Here is a 25,000-nt window from a genome sequence, read left to right on the forward strand (position 1 = left end):
ACCTTATAAACCTAAAGTAGAGCCCGGTTATATACCTCTATAAACCTAAAGTAGAGCCCTGTTATATACCTCTATAAACCTAAAGTAGAGCCCTGTTATATACCTTATAAACCTAAAGTAGAGCCCTGTTATATACCTCTATAAACCTAAAGTAGAGCCCTGTTATATACCTTATAAACCTAAAGTAGAGCCCTGTTATATACCTTATAAACCTAAAGTAGAGCCCTGTTATATACCTCTATAAACCTAAAGTAGAGCCCTGTTATATACCTTATAAACCTAAAGTAGAGCCCTGTTATATACCTCTATAAACCTAAAGTAGAGCCCTGTTATATACCTCTATAAACCTAAAGTAGAGCCCTGTTATATACCTTATAAACTTAAAGTAGAGCCCTGTTATATACCTCTATAAACCTAAAGTAGAGCCCTGTTATATACCTTATAAACCTAAAGTAGAGCCCTGTTATATACCTCTATAAACCTAAAGTAGAGCCCTGTTATATACCTTATAAACTTAAAGTAGAGCCCTGTTATATACCTCTATAAACCTAAAGTAGAGCCCTGTTATATACCTTATAAACCTAAAGTAGAGCCCTGTTATATACCTTATAAACCTAAAGTAGAGCCCTGTTATATACCTCTATAAACCTAAAGTAGAGCCCTGTTATATACCTTATAAACTTAAAGTAGAGCCCTGTTATATACCTCTATAAACCTAAAGTAGAGCCCTGTTATATACCTCTATAAACCTAAAGTAGAGCCCTGTTATATAACCCTATAAACCTAAAGTAGAGCCCTGTTATATGCCTTATAAACCTAAAGTAGAGCCCTGTTATATACCTCTATAAACCTAAAGTAGAGCCCTGTTATATACCTCTATAAACCTAAAGTAGAGCCCTGTTATATACCTCTATAAACCTAAAGTAGAGCCCTGTTATATACCTTATAAACCTAAAGTAGAGCCCTGTTATATACCTTATAAACCTAAAGTAGAGCCCTGTTATATACCTTATAAACCTAAAGTAGAGCCCTGTTATATACCCCTATAAACCTAAAGTAGAGCCCTGTTATATACCTTATAAACCTAAAGTAGAGCCCTGTTATATACCCCTATAAACCTAAAGTAGAGCCCTGTTATATACCTATATAAACCTAAAGTAGAGCCCTGTTATATACCTTATAAACCTAAAGTAGAGCCCTGTTATATACCTTATAAACCTAAAGTAGAGCCCTGTTATATACCTCTATAAACCTAAAGTAGAGCCCTGTTATATACCTTATAAACCTAAAGTAGAGCCCTGTTATATACCTTATAAACCTAAAGTAGAGCCCTGTTATATACCTCTATAAACCTAAAGTAGAGCCCTGTTATATACCTTATAAACCTAAAGTAGAGCCCGGTTATATACCTCTATAAACCTAAAGTAGAGCCCTGTTATATACCTCTATAAACCTAAAGTAGAGCCCTGTTATATACCTTATAAACCTAAAGTAGAGCCCTGTTATATACCTCTATAAACATAAAGTAGAGCCCTGTTATATACCTTATAAACCTAAAGTAGAGCCCTGTTATATACCTTATAAACCTAAAGTAGAGCCCTGTTATATACCTCTATAAACCTAAAGTAGAGCCCTGTTATATACCTTATAAACCTAAAGTAGAGCCCTGTTATATACCTCTATAAACCTAAAGTAGAGCCCTGTTATATACCTCTATAAACCTAAAGTAGAGCCCTGTTATATACCTTATAAACTTAAAGTAGAGCCCTGTTATATACCTCTATAAACCTAAAGTAGAGCCCTGTTATATACCTTATAAACCTAAAGTAGAGCCCTGTTATATACCTCTATAAACCTAAAGTAGAGCCCTGTTATATACCTTATAAACTTAAAGTAGAGCCCTGTTATATACCTCTATAAACCTAAAGTAGAGCCCTGTTATATACCTTATAAACCTAAAGTAGAGCCCTGTTATATACCTTATAAACCTAAAGTAGAGCCCTGTTATATACCTTATAAACCTAAAGTAGAGCCCTGTTATATACCTTATAAACCTAAAGTAGAGCACTGTTATATACCTCTATAAACCTAAAGTAGAGCCCTGTTATATACCTCTATAAACCTAAAGTAGAGCCCTGTTATATACCTTATAAACCTAAAGTATAGACCTGTTATATACCTTATAAACCTAAAGTAGAGCCCTGTTATATACCTCTATAAACCTAAAGTAGAGCCCTGTTATATACCTCTATAAACCTAAAGTAGAGCCCTGTTATATACCTCTATAAACCTAAATTAGAGCCCTCTTATATACCTTATAAACCTAAAGTAGAGCCCTGTTATATACCTTATAAACTTAAAGTAGAGCCCTGTTATATACCTTATAAACCTAAAGTAGAGCCCTGTTATATACCCCTATAAACCTAAAGTAGAGCCCTGTTATATACCTTATAAACCTAAAGTAGAGCCCTGTTATATACCCCTATAAACCTAAAGTAGAGCCCTGTTATATACCTTATAAACCTAAAGTAGAGCACTGTTATATACCTCTATAAACCTAAAGTAGAGCCCTGTTATATACCTCTATAAACCTAAAGTAGAGCCCTGTTATATACCTCTATAAACCTAAAGTAGAGCCCTGTTATATACCTCTATAAACCTAAAGTAGAGCCCTGTTATATACCTTATAAACCTAAAGTAGAGCCCTGTTATATACCTTATAAACCTAAAGTAGAGCACTGTTATATACCTCTATAAACCTAAAGTAGAGCCCTGTTATATACCTCTATAAACCTAAAGTAGAGCCCTGTTATATACCTCTATAAACCTAAAGTAGAGCCCTGTTATATACCTCTATAAACCTAAAGTAGAGCCCTGTTATATACCTTATAAACTTAAAGTAGAGCCCTGTTATATACCTCTATAAACCTAAAGTAGAGCCCTGTTATATACCTTATAAACCTAAAGTAGAGCCCTGTTATATACCTTATAAACCTAAAGTAGAGCCCTGTTATATACCTCTATAAACCTAAAGTAGAGCCCTGTTATATACCTTATAAACTTAAAGTAGAGCCCTGTTATATACCTCTATAAACCTAAAGTAGAGCCCTGTTATATACCTCTATAAACCTAAAGTAGAGCCCTGTTATATACCTTATAAACCTAAAGTAGAGCCCTGTTATATACCTCTATAAACCTAAAGTAGAGCCCTGTTATATACCTCTATAAACCTAAAGTAGAGCCCTGTTATATACCTTATAAACTTAAAGTAGAGCCCTGTTATATACCTCTATAAACCTAAAGTAGAGCCCTGTTATATACCTTATAAACCTAAAGTAGAGCCCTGTTATATACCTTATAAACCTAAAGTAGAGCCCTGTTATATACCTCTATAAACCTAAAGTAGAGCCCTGTTATATACCTTATAAACCTAAAGTAGAGCCCTGTTATATACCTCTATAAACCTAAAGTAGAGCCCTGTTATATACCTCTATAAACCTAAAGTAGAGCCCTGTTATATACCTCTATAAACCTAAAGTAGAGCCCTCTTATATACCTTATAAACCTAAAGTAGAGCCCTGTTATATACCTCTATAAACCTAAAGTAGAGCCCTGTTATATACCTCTATAAACTTAAAGTAGAGCCCTGTTATATACCTCTTTAAACCTAAAGTAGAGCCCTGTTATATACCTTATAAACCTAAAGTAGAGCCCTGTTATATACCTTATAAACCTAAAGTAGAGCCCTGTTATATACCCCTATAAACCTAAAGTAGAGCCCTGTTATATACCTTATAAACCTAAAGTAGAGCCCTGTTATATACCTCTATAAACCTAAAGTAGAGCCCTGTTATATACCTTATAAACCTAAAGTAGAGCCCTGTTATATACCTCTATAAACCTAAAGTAGAGCCCTGTTATATACCTCTATAAACCTAAAGTAGAGCCCTGTTATATACCTTATAAACTTAAAGTAGAGCCCTGTTATATACCTTATAAACCTAAAGTAGAGCCCTGTTATATACCCCTATAAACCTAAAGTAGAGCCCTGTTATATACCTTATAAACTTAAAGTAGAGCCCTGTTATATACCTTATAAACCTAAAGTAGAGCCCTGTTATATACCCCTATAAACCTAAAGTAGAGCCCTGTTATATACCTTATAAACCTAAAGTAGAGCCCTGTTATATACCTTATAAACCTAAAGTAGAGCCCTGTTATATACCTCTATAAACCTAAAGTAGAGCCCTATTATATACCTTATAAACCTAAAGTAGAGCCCTCTTATATACCTTATAAACCTAAAGTAGAGCCCTGTTATATACCTTATAAACCTAAAGTAGAGCCCTGTTATATACCTCTATAAACCTAAAGTAGAGCCCTGTTATATACCTTATAAACCTAAAGTAGAGCCCTCTTATATACCTTATAAACCTAAAGTAGAGCCCTGTTATATACCTTATAAACCTAAAGTAGAGCCCTGTTATATACCTTATAAACCTAAAGTAGAGCCCTGTTATATACCCATATAAACCTAAAGTAGAGCCCTGTTATATACCTCTATAAACCTAAAGTAGAGCCCTGTTATATACCTCTATAAACCTAAAGTAGAGCCCTGTTATATACCCCTATAAACCTAAAGTAGAGCCCTGTTATATACCTTATAAACCTAAAGTAGAGCCCTGTTATATACCTCTATAAACCTAAAGCAGAGCCCTGTTATATACCTCTATAAACCTAAAGTAGAGCCCTGTTATATACCTCTATAAACCTAAAGTAGAGCCCTGTTATATACCTTATAAACCTAAAGTAGAGCCCTCTTATATACCTTATAAACCTAAAGTAGAGCCCTGTTATATACCTTATAAACCTAAAGTAGAGCCCTGTTATATACCCCTATAAACCTAAAGTAGAGCCCTGTTATATACCTTATAAACCTAAAGTAGAGCCCTGTTATATACCTCTATAAACCTAAAGTAGAGACCTGTTATATACCTTATAAACCTAAAGTAGAGCCCTGTTATATACCTCTATAAACCTAAAGTAGAGCCCTGTTATATACCTCTATAAACCTAAAGTAGAGCCCTGTTATATACCTCTATAAACCTAAAGTAGAGCCCTGTTATATACCTTATAAACCTAAAGTAGAGCCCTGTTATATACCTTATAAACCTAAAGTAGAGCCCTGTTATATACCTCTATAAACCTAAAGTAGAGCCCTGTTATATACCTTATAAACCTAAAGTAGAGCCCTGTTATATACCTTATAAACCTAAAGTAGAGCCCTGTTATATACCTCTATAAACCTAAAGTAGAGCCCTATTATATACCTTATAAACCTAAAGTAGAGCCCTCTTATATACCTTATAAACCTAAAGTAGAGCCCTGTTATATACCCCTATAAACCTAAAGTAGAGCCCTGTTATATACCTTATAAACCTAAAGTATAGCCCTCTTATATACCTTATAAACCTAAAGTAGAGCCCTGTTATATACCTTATAAACCTAAAGTAGAGCCCTGTTATATACCCCTATAAACCTAAAGTAGAGCCCTGTTATATACCCCTATAAACCTAAAGTAGAGCCCTCTTATATACCTTATAAACCTAAAGTAGAGCCCTCTTATATACCTTATAAACCTAAAGTAGAGCCCTGTTATATACCCCTATAAACCTAAAGTAGAGCCCTGTTATATACCTTATAAACCTAAAGTATAGCCCTGTTATATACCTTATAAACCTAAAGTAGAGCCCTGTTATATACCTCTATAAACCTAAAGTAGAGCCCTGTTATATACCTTATAAACCTAAAGTAGAGCCCTGTTATATACCTCTATTCTAATCTTAACAATGTTTTTTCCTGGTACCACTTCAGAGTTTCGGAACCACAAAGTTGTCTAAGTAATGTACAAATAAATTAAGAATAATTATATGGCATTATGAATATACCGTTTTATGGCATTATATAGGTTAAGTATTTTTTTAGCCGACCAGTAAGGGATATTTAAGGCCTGCTATCCCGTTTCCTGGTGTGAGCTAACCTCCTCTCCTCAGCTGTCACATGGTCATTACTGAAGGAGAATCTGTTATCTGGTCAGAGGTCAGAAATCACGGGTAATGGAGCTGACCCCAAACACTGCTGCTATACCTGGTGTGGAGTGGTGGGCTGGGCCTAGCAGAACCCTACTGCACTACTAACACAGGACTGCATTGATTAGATAGAGCAGCTCTCCCTTAAATAGATAGAGGAGCTCTCCCTTGATGAGATAGAGTAGCTCCCCATTGACTAGATAGAGCAGCTCTCCCAAATGATTAGGTAGAGCAGCTCCCCATTGACTAGATAGAGGAGCTCTCCCTTGACTAGATAGACTAGCTCCCCATTGACTAGGTAGAGGAGCTCTCCCTTGACTAGGTAGAGCAGCTCTCCCTTGACTAGGTAGAGCAGCTCTCCATTGACTAGGTAGAGTAGCTCTCCATTGACTAGGTAGAGCAGATCTCCCTTAAATAGATAGAGGAGCTCTCCCTTGACTAGATAGAGTAGCTCCCCATTGACTCGGTAGAGTAGCTCCCCATTGACTAGGTAGAGCAGCTCTCCCAATGACTAGGTAGAGCAGCTCTCCATTGACTAGATAGAGGAGCTCTCAATTGACTAGATAGAGGAGCTCTCCCTTGACTAGGTAGAGCAGCTCTCCAGCGGACAGACGCATAGTTAGCACTAACAGCTTCTTACATGCACAAGCTGCACTGTGGTGAGAACATAAATGATATGTTTTAGTATTGCTAAGGATTGCAAAATTCCCAGGTTTTCCCAAAATTCTGTTTGGAAGATTCCCAAAATGAGATGAGAATTAGCAGGAAGTCCGGAATCATGGAAGCTGGAATTTTGCAACCCTAGTACTGCAGTATTTGTAGATTTTGTGTTTGACGTTAATGATTGCTTTTCTCTTTTTTTTCCTTTCCAGCATGTTGCTGTTTTGTTTCTTCCCTTAGCCTTGTTCAGTCCGATCACATTTCCCGAATTCCCCGCCCCCTTTTAAAATGTTTGTAACTTCAACCACTCATTAATAAAGCATAGAGCAGCAATGTAGTAAGCTTTCATTTTTGTGAAGCAATGTATTTCCCTTTAGGGCACCTACCTACATCAGACAGAAATGGGGATATGGGGCTGCCTTGTCTAGTACCTTCCTACAGTAAACATGGGCATAGAGAGCAGCCTTGGCTCGTACCTAAATAAATCAGAAATGGGGATATTGATGTACCTTGTCTAGTACCTACATCAGACTTAGAGACATAGAGGGGTGGGCAGAGATGGTATCGGCTGACCCAACTCTCTCCTCCTATAGGCTAGAGATGGTATGGTCTCACCCAACTCTCTCCTCCTATAGGCTAGAGATGGTATGGTCTGACCACACTCTCTCCTCCTATAGGCTGGAGGTTCTGATGTGGAGCGTACCAAGAAGAAGCGAAGGGGGGACCGCTATTCGGTGCAGACATCTCTGATCGTAGCGGCGCTGAAGAAGATGCTTCCTATTGGCCTCAACATGTGTTCCCCTGCTGACCAGGAACTGATTAACCTGGCCAAGATACGCTACAGCCTGGTAGTGGAACACACTCACACACTCACTCACACACTCACACATGCGCATACACACACACACACACACACACACACACACACACACACACACACACACACACACACACACACACACACACACACACACACACACACACACACACACACACACACACACACACACACACACACACACACACACATACACAGAAAAACACAAACAAACACACACTCAGAGATGACACATTTTTTTGCTTTTAACTTTGCCTAATGACTGTCCCCTAACAGAAAGACACAGATGAGGAGGTGAGAGAGTTTCTACAGAACAACATGCATCTACAGGGCAAGGTGAGTAGCACACCTCCACCTAGATGAGCTTTTGTGCCAAACAATACATTACCTGTATAGGTACAGCATCCTTCAAAAGTTTGGACACACCTGCTCATCCAAGTAAAAAAATATTTTTATTTTTTTTTGTTTTTTTTTACATTGTAGAATAATAGTCAAGATATCAAAACAATTAAATAACACATATGGAATCATGTAGTAACCAAAAAAAGTGTTAAACAAATCAAAATATATTTTATATTTGAGATTCTTCAAAGTAGCCACCCTTTGCCTTGATGACAGCTTTGCACACTCTTGGAATGCTTTTCCTACAGTCTTGAAGGAGTTCCCACATATGCTGAGCACTTGTTGGATGCTTTTCCTTCACTCTGCAGTCCAACTCATCCCAAACCATCTCAACTGGGTTGAGGTCGGGTGATTGTGGAGACCAGGTCATCTGATGCAGCACTCCATCACTCTCCTTGGTCAAATAGCCCTTACACAGCCTGGAAGTGTGTTGGGTCATTGTCCTGTTGAAAAACAAATGGTAGTCCCAGTAAGCGCAAACCAGATGGGATCACGTATCGCTGCTGAATGCTGTGGTAGCCATGAAAAATCTTCAGTTTGGACTCATCAGACAAAAGGACAGATTTCCACCGGTCTAATGTCCATTGCTCGTGTTTCTTGGCCCAAGCAAGTTTCTTCTTCTTATTGGTGTCCTTAGTAGTGGTTTCTTTGCAGCAATTCGACCATGAAGGCCTGATTCACACAGTCTTCTCTGAACAGTTGATGTTGAGATGTGTCTGTTACTTGATCTCTTTGAAGCATTTATTTGGGCTGCAATCTGAGGCTGGAAACTCTAATGAACTTATCCTCTGCAGCAGAGGTAACTCTGGGTCGGTCTTCCTTTCCTGTGGTGGTCCTCATGAGAGACAGTTTCATCATAGTGCTTGATGGTTTTTGCGACTGCACTTGAAGTTCTTTAAATTATCCGGATTGACTGACCTTCTTGCCTTAAAGTAATGATGGACTGTTGTTTCTCTTTGCTTATTTGATCTGTTCTTGCCATAATATGGACTTGGTATTTTACCAAGTGGGTCTATCTTCTGTATACCACCCCTACCTTGTCACAACACAACTGATTGGCTCAAACGCATTAAGAAGGAAAGAAATTCCACAAATGAACATTTAAATAAGGCACACCTGTTAATTGAAATGCATTCCAGGTGACTACCTCGTGAAGCTGGTTGAGAGAATGCCAAGAGGGTGCAAAGCTGTCATCAGGGTGGCTACTTTGAAGAATCTCAAATATAAAATATATTTTGATTTGTTCAACACTTTTTATTTTGGTTACTACATGATTCCATATGTGTTATTTCATAGTTTTGATGTCTTCACTGTTATTCTACAATGTAGAAACTAGTACAAAATAAAGAAAAAGTTTCACTGGTACTTACAGTAACAAATACTTATTTTCCACCATAATTTGCAAATAAATTCATTAAAAATCCTACAATGTGATTTTCTGGATTTTCTTTCTCCTAATTTTGTGTGTCATAGTTGAAGTGTACCTATGATGAAAATTACAGGCCATTCTCATCTTTTTAAGTGGGAGAACTTGCACAATTGGTGGCTGACTGAATGCTTTTTTTGCCCCAATGTATATATACGGGATTAGTATTTCAGTGTTGTTGTTGGTCTATACTGTGTGTGCTGTGCTGTGCATGTTGTTTCCATGTGATGTCCATATGGTGTCCATGTGCTGTGCATGTGGTGTCCATGTGGTGTGTTTGTTGACTCTTTGGCTGTGTGTAGGTGGAGGACCCGTCAATGCGCTGGCAGATGGCGCTGTATAAGGAGACGTCAGGGAAGGCTGAGGATGCTGAGGACCCCGAGAAGGTGGTCAAGAGAGTCCAGGAGGTGTCCGCGGTCCTCTACCACATAGAGGTGGTGAGTACTGTATTCACTCTACCACATAGAGGTGGTGAGTACTGTATTCACTCTACCACATAGAGGTGGTGAGTACTGTATTCACTCTACTACATTTAGGTGGTGAGTACTGTATTCACTCTACCACATAGAGGTGGTGAGTACTGTATTCACTCTACCACATAGAGGTGGTGAGTACTGTATTCACTCTACCACATAGAGGTGGTGAGTACTGTATTCACTCTACCACATAGAGGTGGTGAGTACTGTATTCACTCTACTACATTTAGGTGGTGAGTACTGTATTCACTCTACCACATAGAGGTCGTGAGTACTGTATTCACTCTACCACATAGAGGTGGTGAGTACTGTATTCACTCTACCACATAGAGGTGGTGAGTACTGTATTCACTCTACCACATAGAGGTGGTGAGTACTGTATTCACTCTACCACATAGAGGTGGTGAGTACTGTATTCACTCTACCACATAGAGGTGGTGAGTACTGTATTCACTCTACCACATAGAGGTGGTGAGTACTGTATTCACTCTACCACATAGAGGTGGTGAGTACTGTATTCACTCTACCACATAGAGGTGGTGAGTACTGTATTCACTCTACCACATAGAGGTGGTGAGTACTGTATTCACTCTACTACATTTAGGTGGTGAGTACTGTATTCACTCTACTACATTTAGGTGGTGAGTACTGTATTCACTCTACTACATTTAGGTGGTGAGTACTGTATTCACTCTACCACACAGAGGTGGTGAGTACTGTATTCACTCTACCACATAGAGGTGGTGAGTACTGTATTCACTCTACCACATAGAGGTGGTGAGTACTGTATTCACTCTACCACATAGAGGTGGTGAGTACTGTTTTCACTCTACCACATAGAGGTGGTGAGTACTGTATTCACTCTACCACATAGAGGTGGTGAGTACTGTTTTCACTCTACCACATAGAGGTGGTGAGTACTGTATTCACTCTACCACATAGAGGTGGTGAGTACTGTATTCACTCTACCACATAGAGGTGGTGAGTACTGTATTCACTCTACCACAGAGGTGGTGAGTACTGTATTCACTCTACCACATAGAGGTGGTGAGTACTGTATTCACTCTACCACATAGAGGTGGTGAGTACTGTATTCACTCTACCACATAGAGGTGGTGAGTACTGTATTCACTCTACCACATAGAGGTGGTGAGTACTGTATTCACTCTACCACATAGAGGTGGTGAGTACTGTATTCACTCTACCACATAGAGGTGGTGAGTACTGTATTCACTCTACCACATAGAGGTGGTGAGTACTGTATTCACTCTACCACATAGAGGTGGTGAGTACTGTATTCACTCTACCACATAGAGGTGGTGAGTACTGTATTCACTCTACCACATAGAGGTGGTGAGTACTGTATTCACCTTTCACACCAGACGTTTTCACGACCATCTGTCCAGGGAAACTCTTGACCCTTGTGATTATCTCTTTATCTCTCCCCAGACGGAGCACCCATACAAGTCTAAGAAGATGGTTTGGCACAAGCTGCTTTCTAAACAACGGCGCAAAGCTGTTGTGGCCTGCTTCAGGATGTCACCCCTCTACAACATCCCCAGGTAATCACAATCAAACTCTTCACTACTGCAATATCTGTGTAGTAATAGGCTACTTCAATACTGCATATCTGTGTAGTAATATGCTACTTCACTACTGCATATCTGTCTAGTAATAGGCTACTTCAATACTGCATATCTGTGTAGTAATATGCTACTTCAATACTGCATATCTGTGTAGTAATAGGCTACTTCACTACTGCATATCTGTGTAGTAATAGGCTACTTCAATACTGCATATCTGTGTAGTAATATGCTACTTCAATACTGCATATCTGTGTAGTAATAGGCTACTTCAATACTGCATATCTGTGTAGTAATATGCTACTTCAATACTGCATATCTGTGTAGTAATAGGCTACTTCAATACTGCATATCTGTGTAGTAATAGGCTACTTCAATACTGCATATCTGTGTAGTAATAGGCTACTTCAATACTGCATATCTGTGTAGTAATATGCTACTTCAATACTGCATATCTGTGTAGTAATATGCTACTTCAATACTGCATATCTGTGTAGTAATATGCTACTTCAATACTGCATATCTGTGTAGTAATAGGCTACTTCAATACTGCATATCTGTGTAGTAATAGGCTACTTCAATACTGCATATCTGTGTAGTAATAGGCTACTTCAATACTGCATATCTGTGTAGTAATATGCTACTTCAATACTGCATATCTGTGTAGTAATATGCTACTTCAATACTGCATATCTGTGTAGTAATAGGCTACTTCAATACTGCATATCTGTGTAGTAATAGGCTACTTCAATACTGCATGTCTGTGTAGTAATATGCTACTTCAATACTGCATATCTGTGTAGTAATAGGCTACTTCACTACAGAGAAAGTGTTTCCACTGCTCCAGAATCCAATGGTAGCGAGCTTTACACCACTCCAGCCGATGCTTGGCGTTGCGCACGGTGATCTTAGGCTTGTGAGCGGCGGCTCGGCCATGGACACACATTTCATGAAACAGTTATTGTGCTGACGTTGCCTCCAGAGGAAGTTTGGAACTCGGTAGTTGTTGCAGCTTAGGACAGAGGATTTTTGCGCGTTACGTGCTTCAGCACTCGGCTAAATCAGGTCAGAGTCCCGGAGGAACAGAGTGTCAGGAAGGCTCGAGGTCAGGGCAGGCAGTATGGTCAGGCAGGCGGGCTCAGAGTCAGGGCAGGCTGAATGGTCAGGCAGGCGGGCTCAGAGTCAGGGCAGGCAGTATGGTCAGGCAGGCGGGCTCAGAGTCAGGGCAGGCAAGGGTCAAAAACGAGAGGACTAGAAAAACGGGGGTAAGGAAAAAGCAGGAGCACGTAAAAAACACGCTGGTTGACTTGACAAGACGAACTGGCAACAGACAAACAGAGAACACAGGAATAAATACCCAGGGACTAATTGGGAAAACAGGTGACAGCTGGAGATGGGTGGAGACAATCACAAAGACAGGTGAAACAGATCAGGGCATGACAGAACTGACTTGTTGGAATCCTTGAAAGTCCCTGCGATCTTCAGTAAGGGCCATTCTACTGCCAATGTTTGTCTGAGGAGATTGCATGGCTGTGTGCTCGATTTTATACACCTGTCAGCAACAACGGGTGTGGCTGAAACAGCCGAATCCACTCATTTGAAGGGGTGTCCACATACTTTCGTATATATATATATATATACGAAAGTATCATTATTTTTTTGTTGACGCTTGGTATGCGGTGTAACTTCCTTCGTCGGCACTTCCTGTTCTCTCCAACAGGCACCGGGGGTCCAACATGTTCCTGAATGGGTACAAGAGGAATTGGCTGCAGACTGAAGGATACCAGTTTGAAGACCGTATGATCGATGACTTGTCTGTAAGGGGTTTTATATAGATCATGTTTTCTACTATATACTGAATTATCGCCATGAGCCTTTAGCAACTGTCTGGAAGGATTTTTGTGTTTCTGTGTGTGTGTGTGTGTTTGTGTGTGTGTGTGTGTGTGTGTGTGTGTGTGTGTGTGTGTGTGTGTGTGTGTGTGTGCGTGTGCGTTTCTGTGTGTGTGTGCGTGTGCGTTTCTGTGTGTGTGTGCGTGTGTGTTTCTGTGTGTGTGTGTGTGTGTGTTTCTGTGTGTGTTTCTGTGTGTGTGTGTTTCTGTGTGTGTTTCTGTGTGTGTGTGTTTCTGTGTGTGTGTGGCGCGCGCGTGTGTGTGTGTGTGTGTGTGCTTGTGTGTGTTTCTGTGTGTGTGTGTGTGCTTGTGTGTGTTTCTGTGTGTGTGCGTGTGCTTGTGTGTGTTTCTGTGTGTGTGTGTGTGCGTGTGTGTGTAGAAAGCCATGGAGGAGGAGGAGCTGGGAGAAGAGGGAGAGGAAGAGGCAGAAACTAAACCTGACCCTCTGCATCAGCTCATCCTACACTTCAGCCGGACCGCTCTCACGGAGAAGAGGTGAGGCCACCTCCTCCTTCCTTCCCTTCCCTTCCCTTCCCTTCCCTTCCCTTCCCTTCCCTTCCCCTCCCTCCCTCCCTCCCCTCCCTCCCTCCCCTCCGTCCCTTCCCTCCCTCCCTCCCTTCCCTCCCTCCCTCCCTCCCTCCCTCCCTCCCTCCCTCCCTCCCTCCCTCCCTCCCTCCCTCCTTCCCTTCCCTTCCCTTCCCTTCCCTTCCCTTCCTCCCCCTCCTCCCTCCCTCCTTCCCTTCCTCCCTCCCTCCCTCCCCCTCCGTCCCTCCGTCCCTCCCTCCCTCCCCTCCGTCCCTCCCTCCCTCCCTCCCCTCCGTCCCTCCCCTCCCTCCGTCCGTCCCTCCCTCCCTCCCTCCCTCCCCTCCGTCCCTCCTCCCTCCCTCCCCTCCGTCCCTCCCTCCCACCCTCCCTCCCTCCCTCCCTCCCTCCCTCCCTCCCTCCCTCCCCTCCGTCCCTCCCCTCCCTCCCTCCCCTCCGTCCCTCCCTCCCTCCCCTCCCTCCCTCCCTCCCTCCCCTCCGTCCCTCCGTCCTCCCTCCCTCCCTCCCTCCCTCCCCTCCGTCCCTCCCTCCCTCCCTCCCACCCTCCCTCCCTCCCTCCCTCCGTCCCTCCCTCCCTCCCTCCCTCCCTCCCTCCCTCCCTCCCTCCCCTCCGTCCCTCCCCCTCCCTCCCCTCCGTCCCTCCCTCCCTCCCCTCCCTCCCTCCCTCCCTCCCTCCCTCCCTCCCCCTCCCTCCCTCCCTCCCCTCCGTCCCTCCGTCCCTCCGTCCCTCCCTCCCTCCCTCCCTCCCCTCCGTCCCTCCCTCCCTCCCTCCCCTCCGTCCCTCCCTCCCACCCTCCCTCCCACCCACCCTCCCTCCCTCCCTCCCTCCCCTCCGTCCCTCCCTCCCTCCCTCCCCTCCCTCCTCCCTCCCTCCCTCCCCTCCGTCCCCTCCGTCCCTCCGTCCCTCCGTCCCTCCCTCCCCTCCGTCCCTCCCTCCCACCCTCCCTCCCTCCCTCCCTCCCTCCCTCCCTCCCTCCCTCCCTCCCTCCCTCCCTCCCCTCCCTCCCTCCCTCCGTCCCTCCCTCCCTCCCTCCCTCCCTCCCCTCCATCCCTCCGTCCCTCCGTCCCTCCGTCCCTCCCTCCCTCCCTCCCTCCCCTCCGTCCCTCCCTCCCTCCCTCCCCTCCGTCCCTCCCTCCCACCCTCCCTCCCTCCCCTCCGTCCCTCCGTCCCTCCCTCCGTCCCTCCGTCCCTCCCTCCCTCCCCTCCGTCCCTCCCTCCCTCCCTCCCCTCCGTCCCTCCCTCCCTCCCTCCCTCCCTCCCTCCCTCCTCCCTCCCTCCCTCCCTCCCTCCCTCCCTCCCCTCCGTCCCTTCCTCCCACCCTCCCTCCCTCCCTCCCTCCCTCCCTCCCCTCCGTCCCTCCGTCCCTCCCTCCGTCCCTCCGTCCTCCCTCCCTCCCCTCCTCCCTCCCTCCCCTCCGTCCCTCCGTCCCTCCGTCCCTCCCTCCCTCCGTCCCTCCCTCCCTCCCTCCCTCCCTCCCTCCCTCCCTCCCTCCCTCCCTCCCCTCCGTCCCTCCGTCCCTCCCTCCCTCCCTCCCTCCCTCCCTCCGTCCCTCCCTCCCTCCCCTCCGTCCCTCCCTCCCTCCCTCCCCTCCGTCCCTCCCTCCCTCCCTCCCTCCGTCCCTCCCTCCCTCCCCTCCGTCCCTCCCTCCCTCCCTCCCCTCCGTCCCTCCGTCCCTCCCTCCCTCCGTCCCTCCCTCCTCCCTCCCTCCCTCCCTCCCTCCCTCCCTCCCTCCCTCCCTCCCTCCCTCCCTCCCCCCTCCGTCCCTCCCTCCCTCCCTCCCCTCCGTCCCTCCGTCCCTCCGTCCGTCCCTCCCTCCCTCCCTCCGTCCCTCCCTCCCTCCCTCCCTCCTCCCTCCCTCCCTCCCTCCCTCCCTCCCTCCCTCCCTCCCTCCCTCCCTCCCTCCCTCCCTCCCTCCCTCCCCTCCCTCCGTCCCTCCCTCCCTCCCTCCCTCCCTCCCTCCCTCCCTCCCTCCCTCCGTCCCTCCCTCCCTCCCTCGTACTCTCATCCCCTTCTCTAAACCTGTCACTACAAAACAGAGACAAGGGAGAGAAGGAGGAGCATATCTGTTGTTGATTAAAGTCAAACCTTGACGTTTTTTCTCAGTTTGTTTTGGTGTCTAAACCTTGTCCTGTTTTCTCTGTTGTTGCAGCAAACTGGAAGTCGACTACTTATACATGGCTTATGCTGACATTATGGCCAAGGTAACGTACTGGTCCCCTACTAGAACATGATCTCATTATGGCCAAGGTAACGTGCTGGTCCCCTACTAGAACATGATCTCATTATGGCCAAGGTAACGTGCTGGTCCCCTACTAGAACATGATCTCATTATGGCCAAGGTAACGTGCTGGTCCCCTACTAGAACATGATCTCATTATGGCCAAGGTAACGTGCTGGTCCCCTACTAGAACATGATCTCATTATGGCCAAGGTAACGTGCTGGTCCCCTACTAGAACATGATCTCATTATGGCCAAGGTAACGTGCTGGTCCCCTACTAGAACATGATCTCATTATGGCCAAGGTAACGTGCTGGTCCCCTACTAGAACATGATCTCATTATGGCCAAGGTAACGTGCTGGTCCCCTACTAGAACATGATCTCATTATGGCCAAGGTAACGTACTGGTCCCCTACTAGAACATGATCTCATTATGGCCAAGGTAACGTGCTGGTCCCCTACTAGAACATGATCTCATTATGGCCAAGGTAACGTGCTGGTCCCCTACTAGATTTGAACATGAGCTCAGGTTGTGTTAGACGTGCTGCTAACTCTCCACCTACTCTCCTACTTATATTTCTCTCTTATTCACTCTTTCCTTCTCTCTCTCTCACTTCTCCCCTCTACCTTCTCCCCTCTACCTTCTCCCCTCTCACTTCTCCCCTCCCTCTCACTTCTCCCCTCTCACTTCTCCCCCTCTCACCCCTCTCACCCCTCTCACTTCTCCCTCCCCCTCACTTCTCCCCTCTCACTTCTCCCCTCTCACTTCTCCTCCCTCTCCCTTCTCCCCTCTCCCTCCCCCTCTCCCCTCTACCTTCTCCCCTCTCACCTCCCCCCCTCTCCCCTCTCACTTCTCTCCCCTCTCACTTCTCCCCCTCTCCTTTCTCCCCCCTCTCACTTCTCCCCCCTCTCCTCTCTCACTTCTCCCCCCTCTCACTTCTCCCCTCTTCTCTCTCCAGAGTTGCCACATCGGCGAGGAGGAGGAAGGGGAAGAGGAGGAGGCCTTTGAAGTGACCCAGACTGAGATGGTATGATGGGATGGTGGTGGTGGTGGGGGGTGTGTGGGGGGGAGGGGCAGCAGAGCCGGTTACTCTCTCACACCACTCCCCCGGTGTCAAACACAGTCTTCTCTTCCAGTCTCTCTGTCTGTTCCATCTCTCGTTCCATCTCTCTATCTATCCCTCTATTCTTCACACAATTACGAGACCTGTTTATCTAAAGCCTACTTCGGTGGACTGATTTGTGCATTCCTTAGCTTGACTGCTGTGTGTGTCTCTCTCTCTCTGTTTTGGAATATAATAATACTCTGTGTTTCTTCAGTGCACGAAGATGGTGGAATGAAAGACAACCAAACAGGAACATAGACAAAATAAAACTATTTGTTCTGTAAGAAGGATAATAACTACTACTACTATCACTAATAAACTCTATGTCTTAATGGAAGTGTGTGTGTGTGTGTGTGTGTGTGTGTGTGTGTGTGTGTGTGTGTGTGTGTGTGTGTGTGTGTGTGTGTGTGTGTGTGTGTGTGTGTGTGTGTGTGTGTGTGTGTGTGTGTGTCCATGCGTGCTGTGTGAGAGAGCCGAGAGAGAGTGCGGGGGACAGACCTGGTCGACAGAGTTACAACCTCTCTCCTGTCTGTCTCAGGAGAAGGAGATGGAGAAGCAGAGGCTCCTGTATCAGCAGTCACGTCTCCACAACAGAGGAGCTGCAGAGATGGTGCTGCAGATGATCAGTGCCTGCAGAGGTACAGGGCTCAGACCCAGACACACACCCTAACCCAGAACAGACCCACTTACCCAGACCAGACCCACTTACCCAGACCAGACCCACTTACCCAGACCAGACCCAGACACACACCCTAACCCAGAACAGACCCACTTACCCAGACCAGACCCACTTACCCAGACCAGACCCACTTACCCAGACCAGACCCACTTACCCAGACCAGACCCAGACACACCCCTAACCCAGAACAGACCCACTTACCCAGACCAGACCCACTTACCCAGACCAGACCCAGACACACACCCTAACCCAGAACAGACCCACTTACCCAGACCAGACCCAGAACAGACCCACTTACCCAGACCAGACCCACTTACCCAGACCAGACCCACTTACCCAGACCAGACCCAGACACACACCCTAACCCAGAACAGACCCACTTACCCAGACCAGACCCACTTACCCAGACCAGACCCAGAACAGACCCACTTACCCAGACCAGACCCAGAACAGACCCACTTACCCAGACCAGACCCAGAACAGACCCCCTTACCCAGAACAGACCCACTTACCCAGACCAGACCCACTTACCCAGACCAGACCCAGACACACACCCTAACCCAGAACAGACCCACTTACCCAGACCAGACCCAGAACAGACCCACTTACCCAGACCAGACCCACTTACCCAGACCAGACCCAGAACAGACCCAGACACACACCCTAACCCAGAACAGACCCACTTACCCAGACCAGACCCAGAATAGACCCACTTACCCAGAACAGACCCACTTACCCAGACCCAGAATAGACCCACTTACCCAGACCAGACCCAGAACAGACCCACTTACCCAGAACAGACCCACTTACCCAGACCAGAACCAGAACAGACCCACTTACCCTGAACAGACCCACTTACCCAGAACAGACCCACTTACCCAGACCAGAACCAGAACAGACCCACTTACCCAGAACAGACCCAGAACAGACCCAGACCAAACCCACTACCCAGACTAGACCCAGAACAGACCGACTAACCCAGAACAGACCCAGAACAGACTCACTTACCCAGAACAGATCCCAGAGTTGCTTTGGGCCTGTGGAGGACTGTTGGCAGTATGTACACTACATTAGAGGGCTGTTGGCAGTGTGTACACTACATTAGAGGGCTGTTGGCAGTGTGTACACTACATTAGAGGGCTGTTGGCAGTGTGTACACTACATTAGAGGACTGTTGGCTGTGTGTACACTACATTAGAGGGCTGTTGGCAGTGTGTACACTACATTAGAGGACTGTTGGCAGTATGTACACTACATTAGAGGGCTGTTGGCATTATGTACACTACATTAGAGGGCTGTTGGCAGTATGTACACTACATTAGAGGGCTGTTGGCAGTGTGTACACTACATTAGAGGGCTGTTGGCAGTATGTACACTACATTAGAGGGCTGTTGGCAGTGTGTACACTACATTAGAGGGCTGTTGGCAGTGTGTACACTACATTAGAGGGCTGTTGGCAGTGTGTACACTACATTAGAGGGCTGTTGGCAGTGTGTACACTACATTAGAGGGCTGTTGGCAGTGTGTACACTACATTAGAGGGCTGTTGGCAGTGTGTACACTACATTAGAGGGCTGTTGGCAGTGTGTACACTACATTAGAGGGCTGTTGTCAGTGTGTACACTACATTAGAGGGCTGTTGGCAGTGTGTACACTACATTAGAGGGCTGTTGGCAGTGTGTACACTACATTAGAGGGCTGTTGGCAGTGTGTACACTACATTAGAGGGCTGTTGTCAGTGTGTACACTACATTTGATCTCTCTGTCTCAGGTGAGACTGGGGCGATGGTGTCCTCCACCCTCAAGCTGGGGATCTCAATCCTCAACACAGGCAACTGTGACGTACAACAGGTGAGTTCTGTCTGATTGTCATCTACCTGGTCTACCTGGTTTACCCGGTCTACCTGGTCTACCTGGTTTACCTGGTCTACCTGGTCTACCTGGTTTACCCGGTCTACCTGGTCTACCTGGTTTACCTGGTTTACCTGGTCTACCTGGTTTACCTGGTCTACCTGGTTTACCTGGTCTACCTGGTCTACCTGGTCTACCTGGTTTACCTGGTCTACCTGGTCTACCTGGTTTACCTGGTTTACCTGGTCTACCTGGTTTACCTGGTCTACCTGGTTTACCTGGTCTACCTGGTTTACCTGGTCTACCTGGTCTACCTGGTCTACCTGGTCTACCTGGTTTACCTGGTCTACCTGGTCTACCTGGTTTACCTGGTCTACCTGGTCTACCTGGTTTACCTGGTCTACCTGGTTTACCTGGTCTACCTGGTTTACCTGGTCTACCTGGTCTACCTGGTTTACCTGGTTTACCTGGTCTACCTGGTTTACCTGGTCTACCTGGTCTACCTGGTTTACCTGGTCTACCTGGTCTACCTGGTCTACCTGGTTTACCTGGTCTACCTGGTTTACCTGGACAGTCGAAAGCAAAAGAGGTTTAAAACTTCTCTAGCATAGGGGGACAGTCGCGTCCCACTTGGCTAAAAGCCAGGGGAAATGCAGAGCGTCAAATTATATAAAAATCAAACTTTCATTAAATCACACAATGTAAGATACTAAATTAAAGCTCCACTCGTTGTGAATCCAGCCAACATGTCAGATTTTAAAAAGGCTTTTCGGCCAAAGCATAAGATGCTATTATCTGATGATAGCACCAGCAGTAAACAAAGAGAGTAGCATATTTCAACCCTGCATGCGCGACACAAAACGCAGAAATAAAATATAAAACATGCCTTACCTTTGATGAGCTTCTGTTGTTGGCACTCCAATATGTCCCATAAACATCACAAATGGTAAGTTTTGTTCGATTAATTCCGTACATATATATCCAAAATATTCATTTATTTGGCGCGTTTGATCCAGAAAAAAACAGCTTTATTTGCGCAGTCACTACAAAATATTTCAAAAGTGACCTGTAAACTTGAGGTATTTTTAAACGTTAATAATCAATCAAATTGAAGACGGGTCAATCTGTTTTCAATACAGGACAAGAGGAAACAAACGCTACTAGAAATAGTCTTGCCCAACAGTGTTACAGTTTTTCAAGGTGGATGTACTTCTTTATTTCACAAAAGAATAACCTCAGTCATTTTCTAAAGACTGGTGACATCCAGTGGAAGTGGTAGGAACTGCAAACAAGTGCCTCAGAAATATCGTTCCCCAATGAAAACCATTGAATAGACAGTGACCTCAAACAAACAAAAAATTCTGAATGGTTTGTCCTCAGGGTTTTGCCTGCTACATAAGTTATGATATACTCACATACATGATTCAAACAGTTTTAGAAACTTCAGAGTGTTTTCTATACAATTTTACTAATAATATGCATATCTTATATTATTGGCATGAGTAGCAAGAAGTTGAAATTGGGCACGCTATTTATCCAAAAGGGAAAATGCTGTCCCCTATCCCAAAGAGGGTACTCAGGTTGACTACCCCTGCTGTACAACTCATCCTAACTAGACCAGAGGTTCTAACTAAAACGACCTCTGTTGTATTAGACCAGGGGTACTAACTAAAACTACCTCTGTTTTACAGGGGTACTAACTAAAACTACCTCTGTTGTATTAGACCAGGGTACTAACTAAAACTACCTCTGTTGTATTAGACCAGGGGTACTAACTAAAACTACCTCTGTTGTATTAGACCAGGGGTACTAACTAAAACTACCTCTGTTGTATTAGACCAGGGTACTAACTAAAACTACCTCTGTTGTATTAGACCAGGGGTACTAACTAAAACTACCTCTATTGTACTAGACCAGGGGTACTAACTAAAACGACCTCTGTTGTATTAGACCAGGGGTACTAACTAAAACTACCTCTGTTGTACTAGACCAGGGGTACTAACTAAAACTACCTCTGTTGTACTAGACCAGGGTACTAACTAAAACTACCTCTGTTGTACTAGACCAGGGTACTAACTAAAACTACCTCTATTGTACTAGACCAGGGGTACTAACTAAAACTACCTCTGTTGTACTAGACCAGGGGTACTAACTAAAACTACCTCTGTTGTACTAACTAAAACTACCTCTGTTGTATTAGACCAGGGTACTAACTAAAACTACCTCTGTTGTACTAGACCAGGGTACTAACTAAAACTACCTCTGTTGTACTAGACCAGGGTACTAACTAAAACTACCTCTGTTGTATTAGACCAGGGGTACTAACTAAAACTACCTCTGTTGTACTAGACCAGGGTACTAACTAAAACTATGTCTATTGTACTAACTGAAACAACCTCTGTTTTACAGGGGTACTAACTAAAACTACCTCTGTTTTACAGGGGTACTAACTAAAACTACCTATGTTGTATTAGACCAGGGGTACTAACTAAAACTACCTATGTTGTACTAGACCAGGGGTACTAACTAAAACTACCTCTGTTGTACTAGACCAGGGTACTAACTAAAACTACCTCTGTTTTACAGGGGTACTAACTAAAACTACCTCTGTTGTATTAGACCAGGGGTACTAACTAAAACTACCTCTGTTGTACTAGACCAGGGGTACTAACTAAAACTACCTCTATTGTACTAGACCAGGGTACTAACTAAAACTACCTCTGTTGTATTAGACCAGGGGTACTAACTAAAACTACCTCTGTTGTACTAGACCAGGGTACTAACTAAAACTACCTCTGTTGTACTAGACCAGGGGTACTAACTAAAACTACCTCTGTTGTACTAGACCAGGGGTACTAACTAAAACTACCTCTGTTGTACTAGACCAGGGGTACTAACTAAAACTACCTCTGTTGTACTAGACCAGGGGTACTAACTAAAACTACCTCTGTTGTACAAGACCAGGGGTACTAACTAAAACTACCTCTGTTGTATTAGACCAGGGGTACTAACTAAAACTACCTCTGTTGTATAGGGGTACTAACTAAAACTACCTCTATTGTACTAGACCAGGGGTACTAACTAAAACTACCTCTGTTGTACTAGACCAGGGGTACTAACTAAAACTACCTCTGTTGTACTAGACCAGGGGTACTAACTAAAACTACCTCTGTTGTACTAGACCAGGGGTACTAACTAAAACTACCTCTATTGTACTAGACCAGGGGTACTAACTAAAACTACCTCTGTTGTACTAGACCAGGGGTACTAACTAAAACTACCTCTATTGTACTAGACCAGGGTACTAACTAAAACTACCTCTGTTGTACTAGACCAGGGGTACTAACTAAAACTACCTCTGTTGTACTAGACCAGGGGTACTAACTAAAACTACCTCTATTGTACTAGACCAGGGGTACTAACTAAAACTACCTCTGTTGTACTAGACCAGGGGTACTAACTAAAACTACCTCTGTTGTACTAGACCAGGGGTACTAACTAAAACTACCTCTGTTGTACTAGACCAGGGGTACTAACTAAAACTACCTCTGTTGTACTAGACCAGGGGTACTAACTAAAACTACCTCTATTGTACTAGACCAGGGGTACTAACTAAAACTACCTCTATTGTACTAGACCAGGGTACTAACTAAAACTACCTCTGTTGTACTAGACCAGGGTACTAACTAAAACTACCTCTATTGTACTAGACCAGGGGTACTAACTAAAACTACCTCTGTTGTACTAGACCAGGGGTACTAACTAAAACTACCTCTGTTGTACTAGACCAGGGGTACTAACTAAAACTACCTCTGTTGTACTAGACCAGGGGTACTAACTAAAACTACCTCTATTGTACTAGACCAGGGGTACTAACTAAAACTACCTCTGTTGTACTAGACCAGGGGTACTAACTAAAACTACCTCTATTGTACTAGACCAGGGGTACTAACTAAAACTACCTCTGTTGTACTAGACCAGGGGTACTAACTAAAACTACCTCTATTGTACTAGACCAGGGGTACTAACTAAAACTACCTCTGTTGTACTAGACCAGGGGTACTAACTAAAACTACCTCTGTTGTACTAGACCAGGGGTACTAACTAAAACTACCTCTGTTGTACTAGACCAGGGGTACTAACTAAAACTACCTCTGTTGTACTAGACCAGGGGTACTAACTAAAACTACCTCTGTTGTACTAGACCAGGGGTACTAACTAAAACTACCTCTGTTGTACAGGGGTATATATTATTATTCACTATATGGATTCAGACCCTTTGACTTTTTCCCCATTTTGTTCCGTTATCAGCTTTATTCTAAAAATAGATTCAGTTGCTTTTTTTACTCATCAATCTACACACAATACAACATAATGACATCACAATACGCCATAATGACATCACAATACCCCATAATGACATCACAATACCCCATAATGACATCACAATACCCCATAATGACATCACAATACCCCATAATGACAACACAATACCCCATAATGACAAACTTAAAATATCACATTTACATAAGTATTCAGACCCTTTACTCAGTACTTTGTTGAAGCACCTTTGGCAGCGATGACAGCCTTGAGTCTTCTTGGGTATGACGCTACAAGCTTGGCGCACCTGTATTTGGGGAGTTTCTCCAATTCTTCTCTGCAGATCCTCTCAAGCTCTGTCAGGTTGGATTGGGAGCGTCGCTGCACAGCTATTTTCAGGTCTCTCCAGAGATTTTGGTTCGGGTTCAAGTCTAGGCTCTGGCTGGGCCACTAAAGGACATTCAGAGACTTGTCCCGAAGCATTTACATTTTACATTTAAGTCATTTAGCAGACGCTCTTATCCAGAGCGACTTACAAATTGGTGCATACACCTTATGACAACCAGTGGAACAGCCACTTGCATCTAAATCTTGTTGGGGGAGAAGGGGGGGGGAGAAGGATTACTTACCCTTACTTACCCTATCCTAGGTATTCCTTGAAGAGGTGGGGTTTCAGGTGTCTCCGGAAGGTGGTGATTGACTCCGCTGTCCTGGCGTCGTGAGGGGTTTGTTCCACCATTGGGGGCCAGAGCAGCGAACAGTTTTGACTGGGCTGAGCGGGAACTGTACTTCCTCAGTGGTAGGGAGGCGAGCAGGCCAGAGGTGGATGAACGCAGTGCCCTTGTTTGGGTGTAGGGCCTGATCAGAGCCTGGAGGTACTGAGGTGCCGTTCCCCTCACAGCTCCGTGGCGAGCACCA

The 25,000-nt window shown here is 44.7% G+C and overlaps 1 protein-coding gene and 1 long non-coding RNA gene across 2 annotated transcripts in view; one reads left to right on the plus strand and one right to left on the minus strand.

Moving 5' to 3' along the window:
- ryr1b (ryanodine receptor 1b (skeletal)) overlaps positions 1 to 25,000 on the plus strand; it is a 301,559-nt gene that overhangs the window by 208,880 nt on the left and 67,679 nt on the right. Inside the window, exons 70-79 of the mRNA XM_052469270.1 lie at positions 7,427 to 7,597; positions 7,864 to 7,923; positions 9,718 to 9,852; positions 11,341 to 11,453; positions 13,195 to 13,291; positions 13,743 to 13,858; positions 16,057 to 16,108; positions 17,086 to 17,154; positions 17,771 to 17,870; positions 19,683 to 19,762. Coding sequence (XP_052325230.1) covers positions 7,427 to 7,597; positions 7,864 to 7,923; positions 9,718 to 9,852; positions 11,341 to 11,453; positions 13,195 to 13,291; positions 13,743 to 13,858; positions 16,057 to 16,108; positions 17,086 to 17,154; positions 17,771 to 17,870; positions 19,683 to 19,762 — 993 coding nt within the window. The remainder of the gene's footprint in view (positions 1 to 7,426; positions 7,598 to 7,863; positions 7,924 to 9,717; positions 9,853 to 11,340; positions 11,454 to 13,194; positions 13,292 to 13,742; positions 13,859 to 16,056; positions 16,109 to 17,085; positions 17,155 to 17,770; positions 17,871 to 19,682; positions 19,763 to 25,000) is intronic.
- Positions 22,299 to 22,563, minus strand: LOC127910339 (uncharacterized). The gene is made up of 3 exons (XR_008074463.1): positions 22,519 to 22,563; positions 22,444 to 22,480; positions 22,299 to 22,367 (listed from the first exon to the last, which is right to left on the minus strand). It is a non-coding gene; the product is annotated as an uncharacterized LOC127910339 (long non-coding RNA).

This window comes from Oncorhynchus keta, chromosome 1, assembly GCF_023373465.1.
Source record: "Oncorhynchus keta strain PuntledgeMale-10-30-2019 chromosome 1, Oket_V2, whole genome shotgun sequence".
Classification (NCBI taxonomy): Eukaryota; Metazoa; Chordata; class Actinopteri; order Salmoniformes; family Salmonidae; genus Oncorhynchus; species Oncorhynchus keta.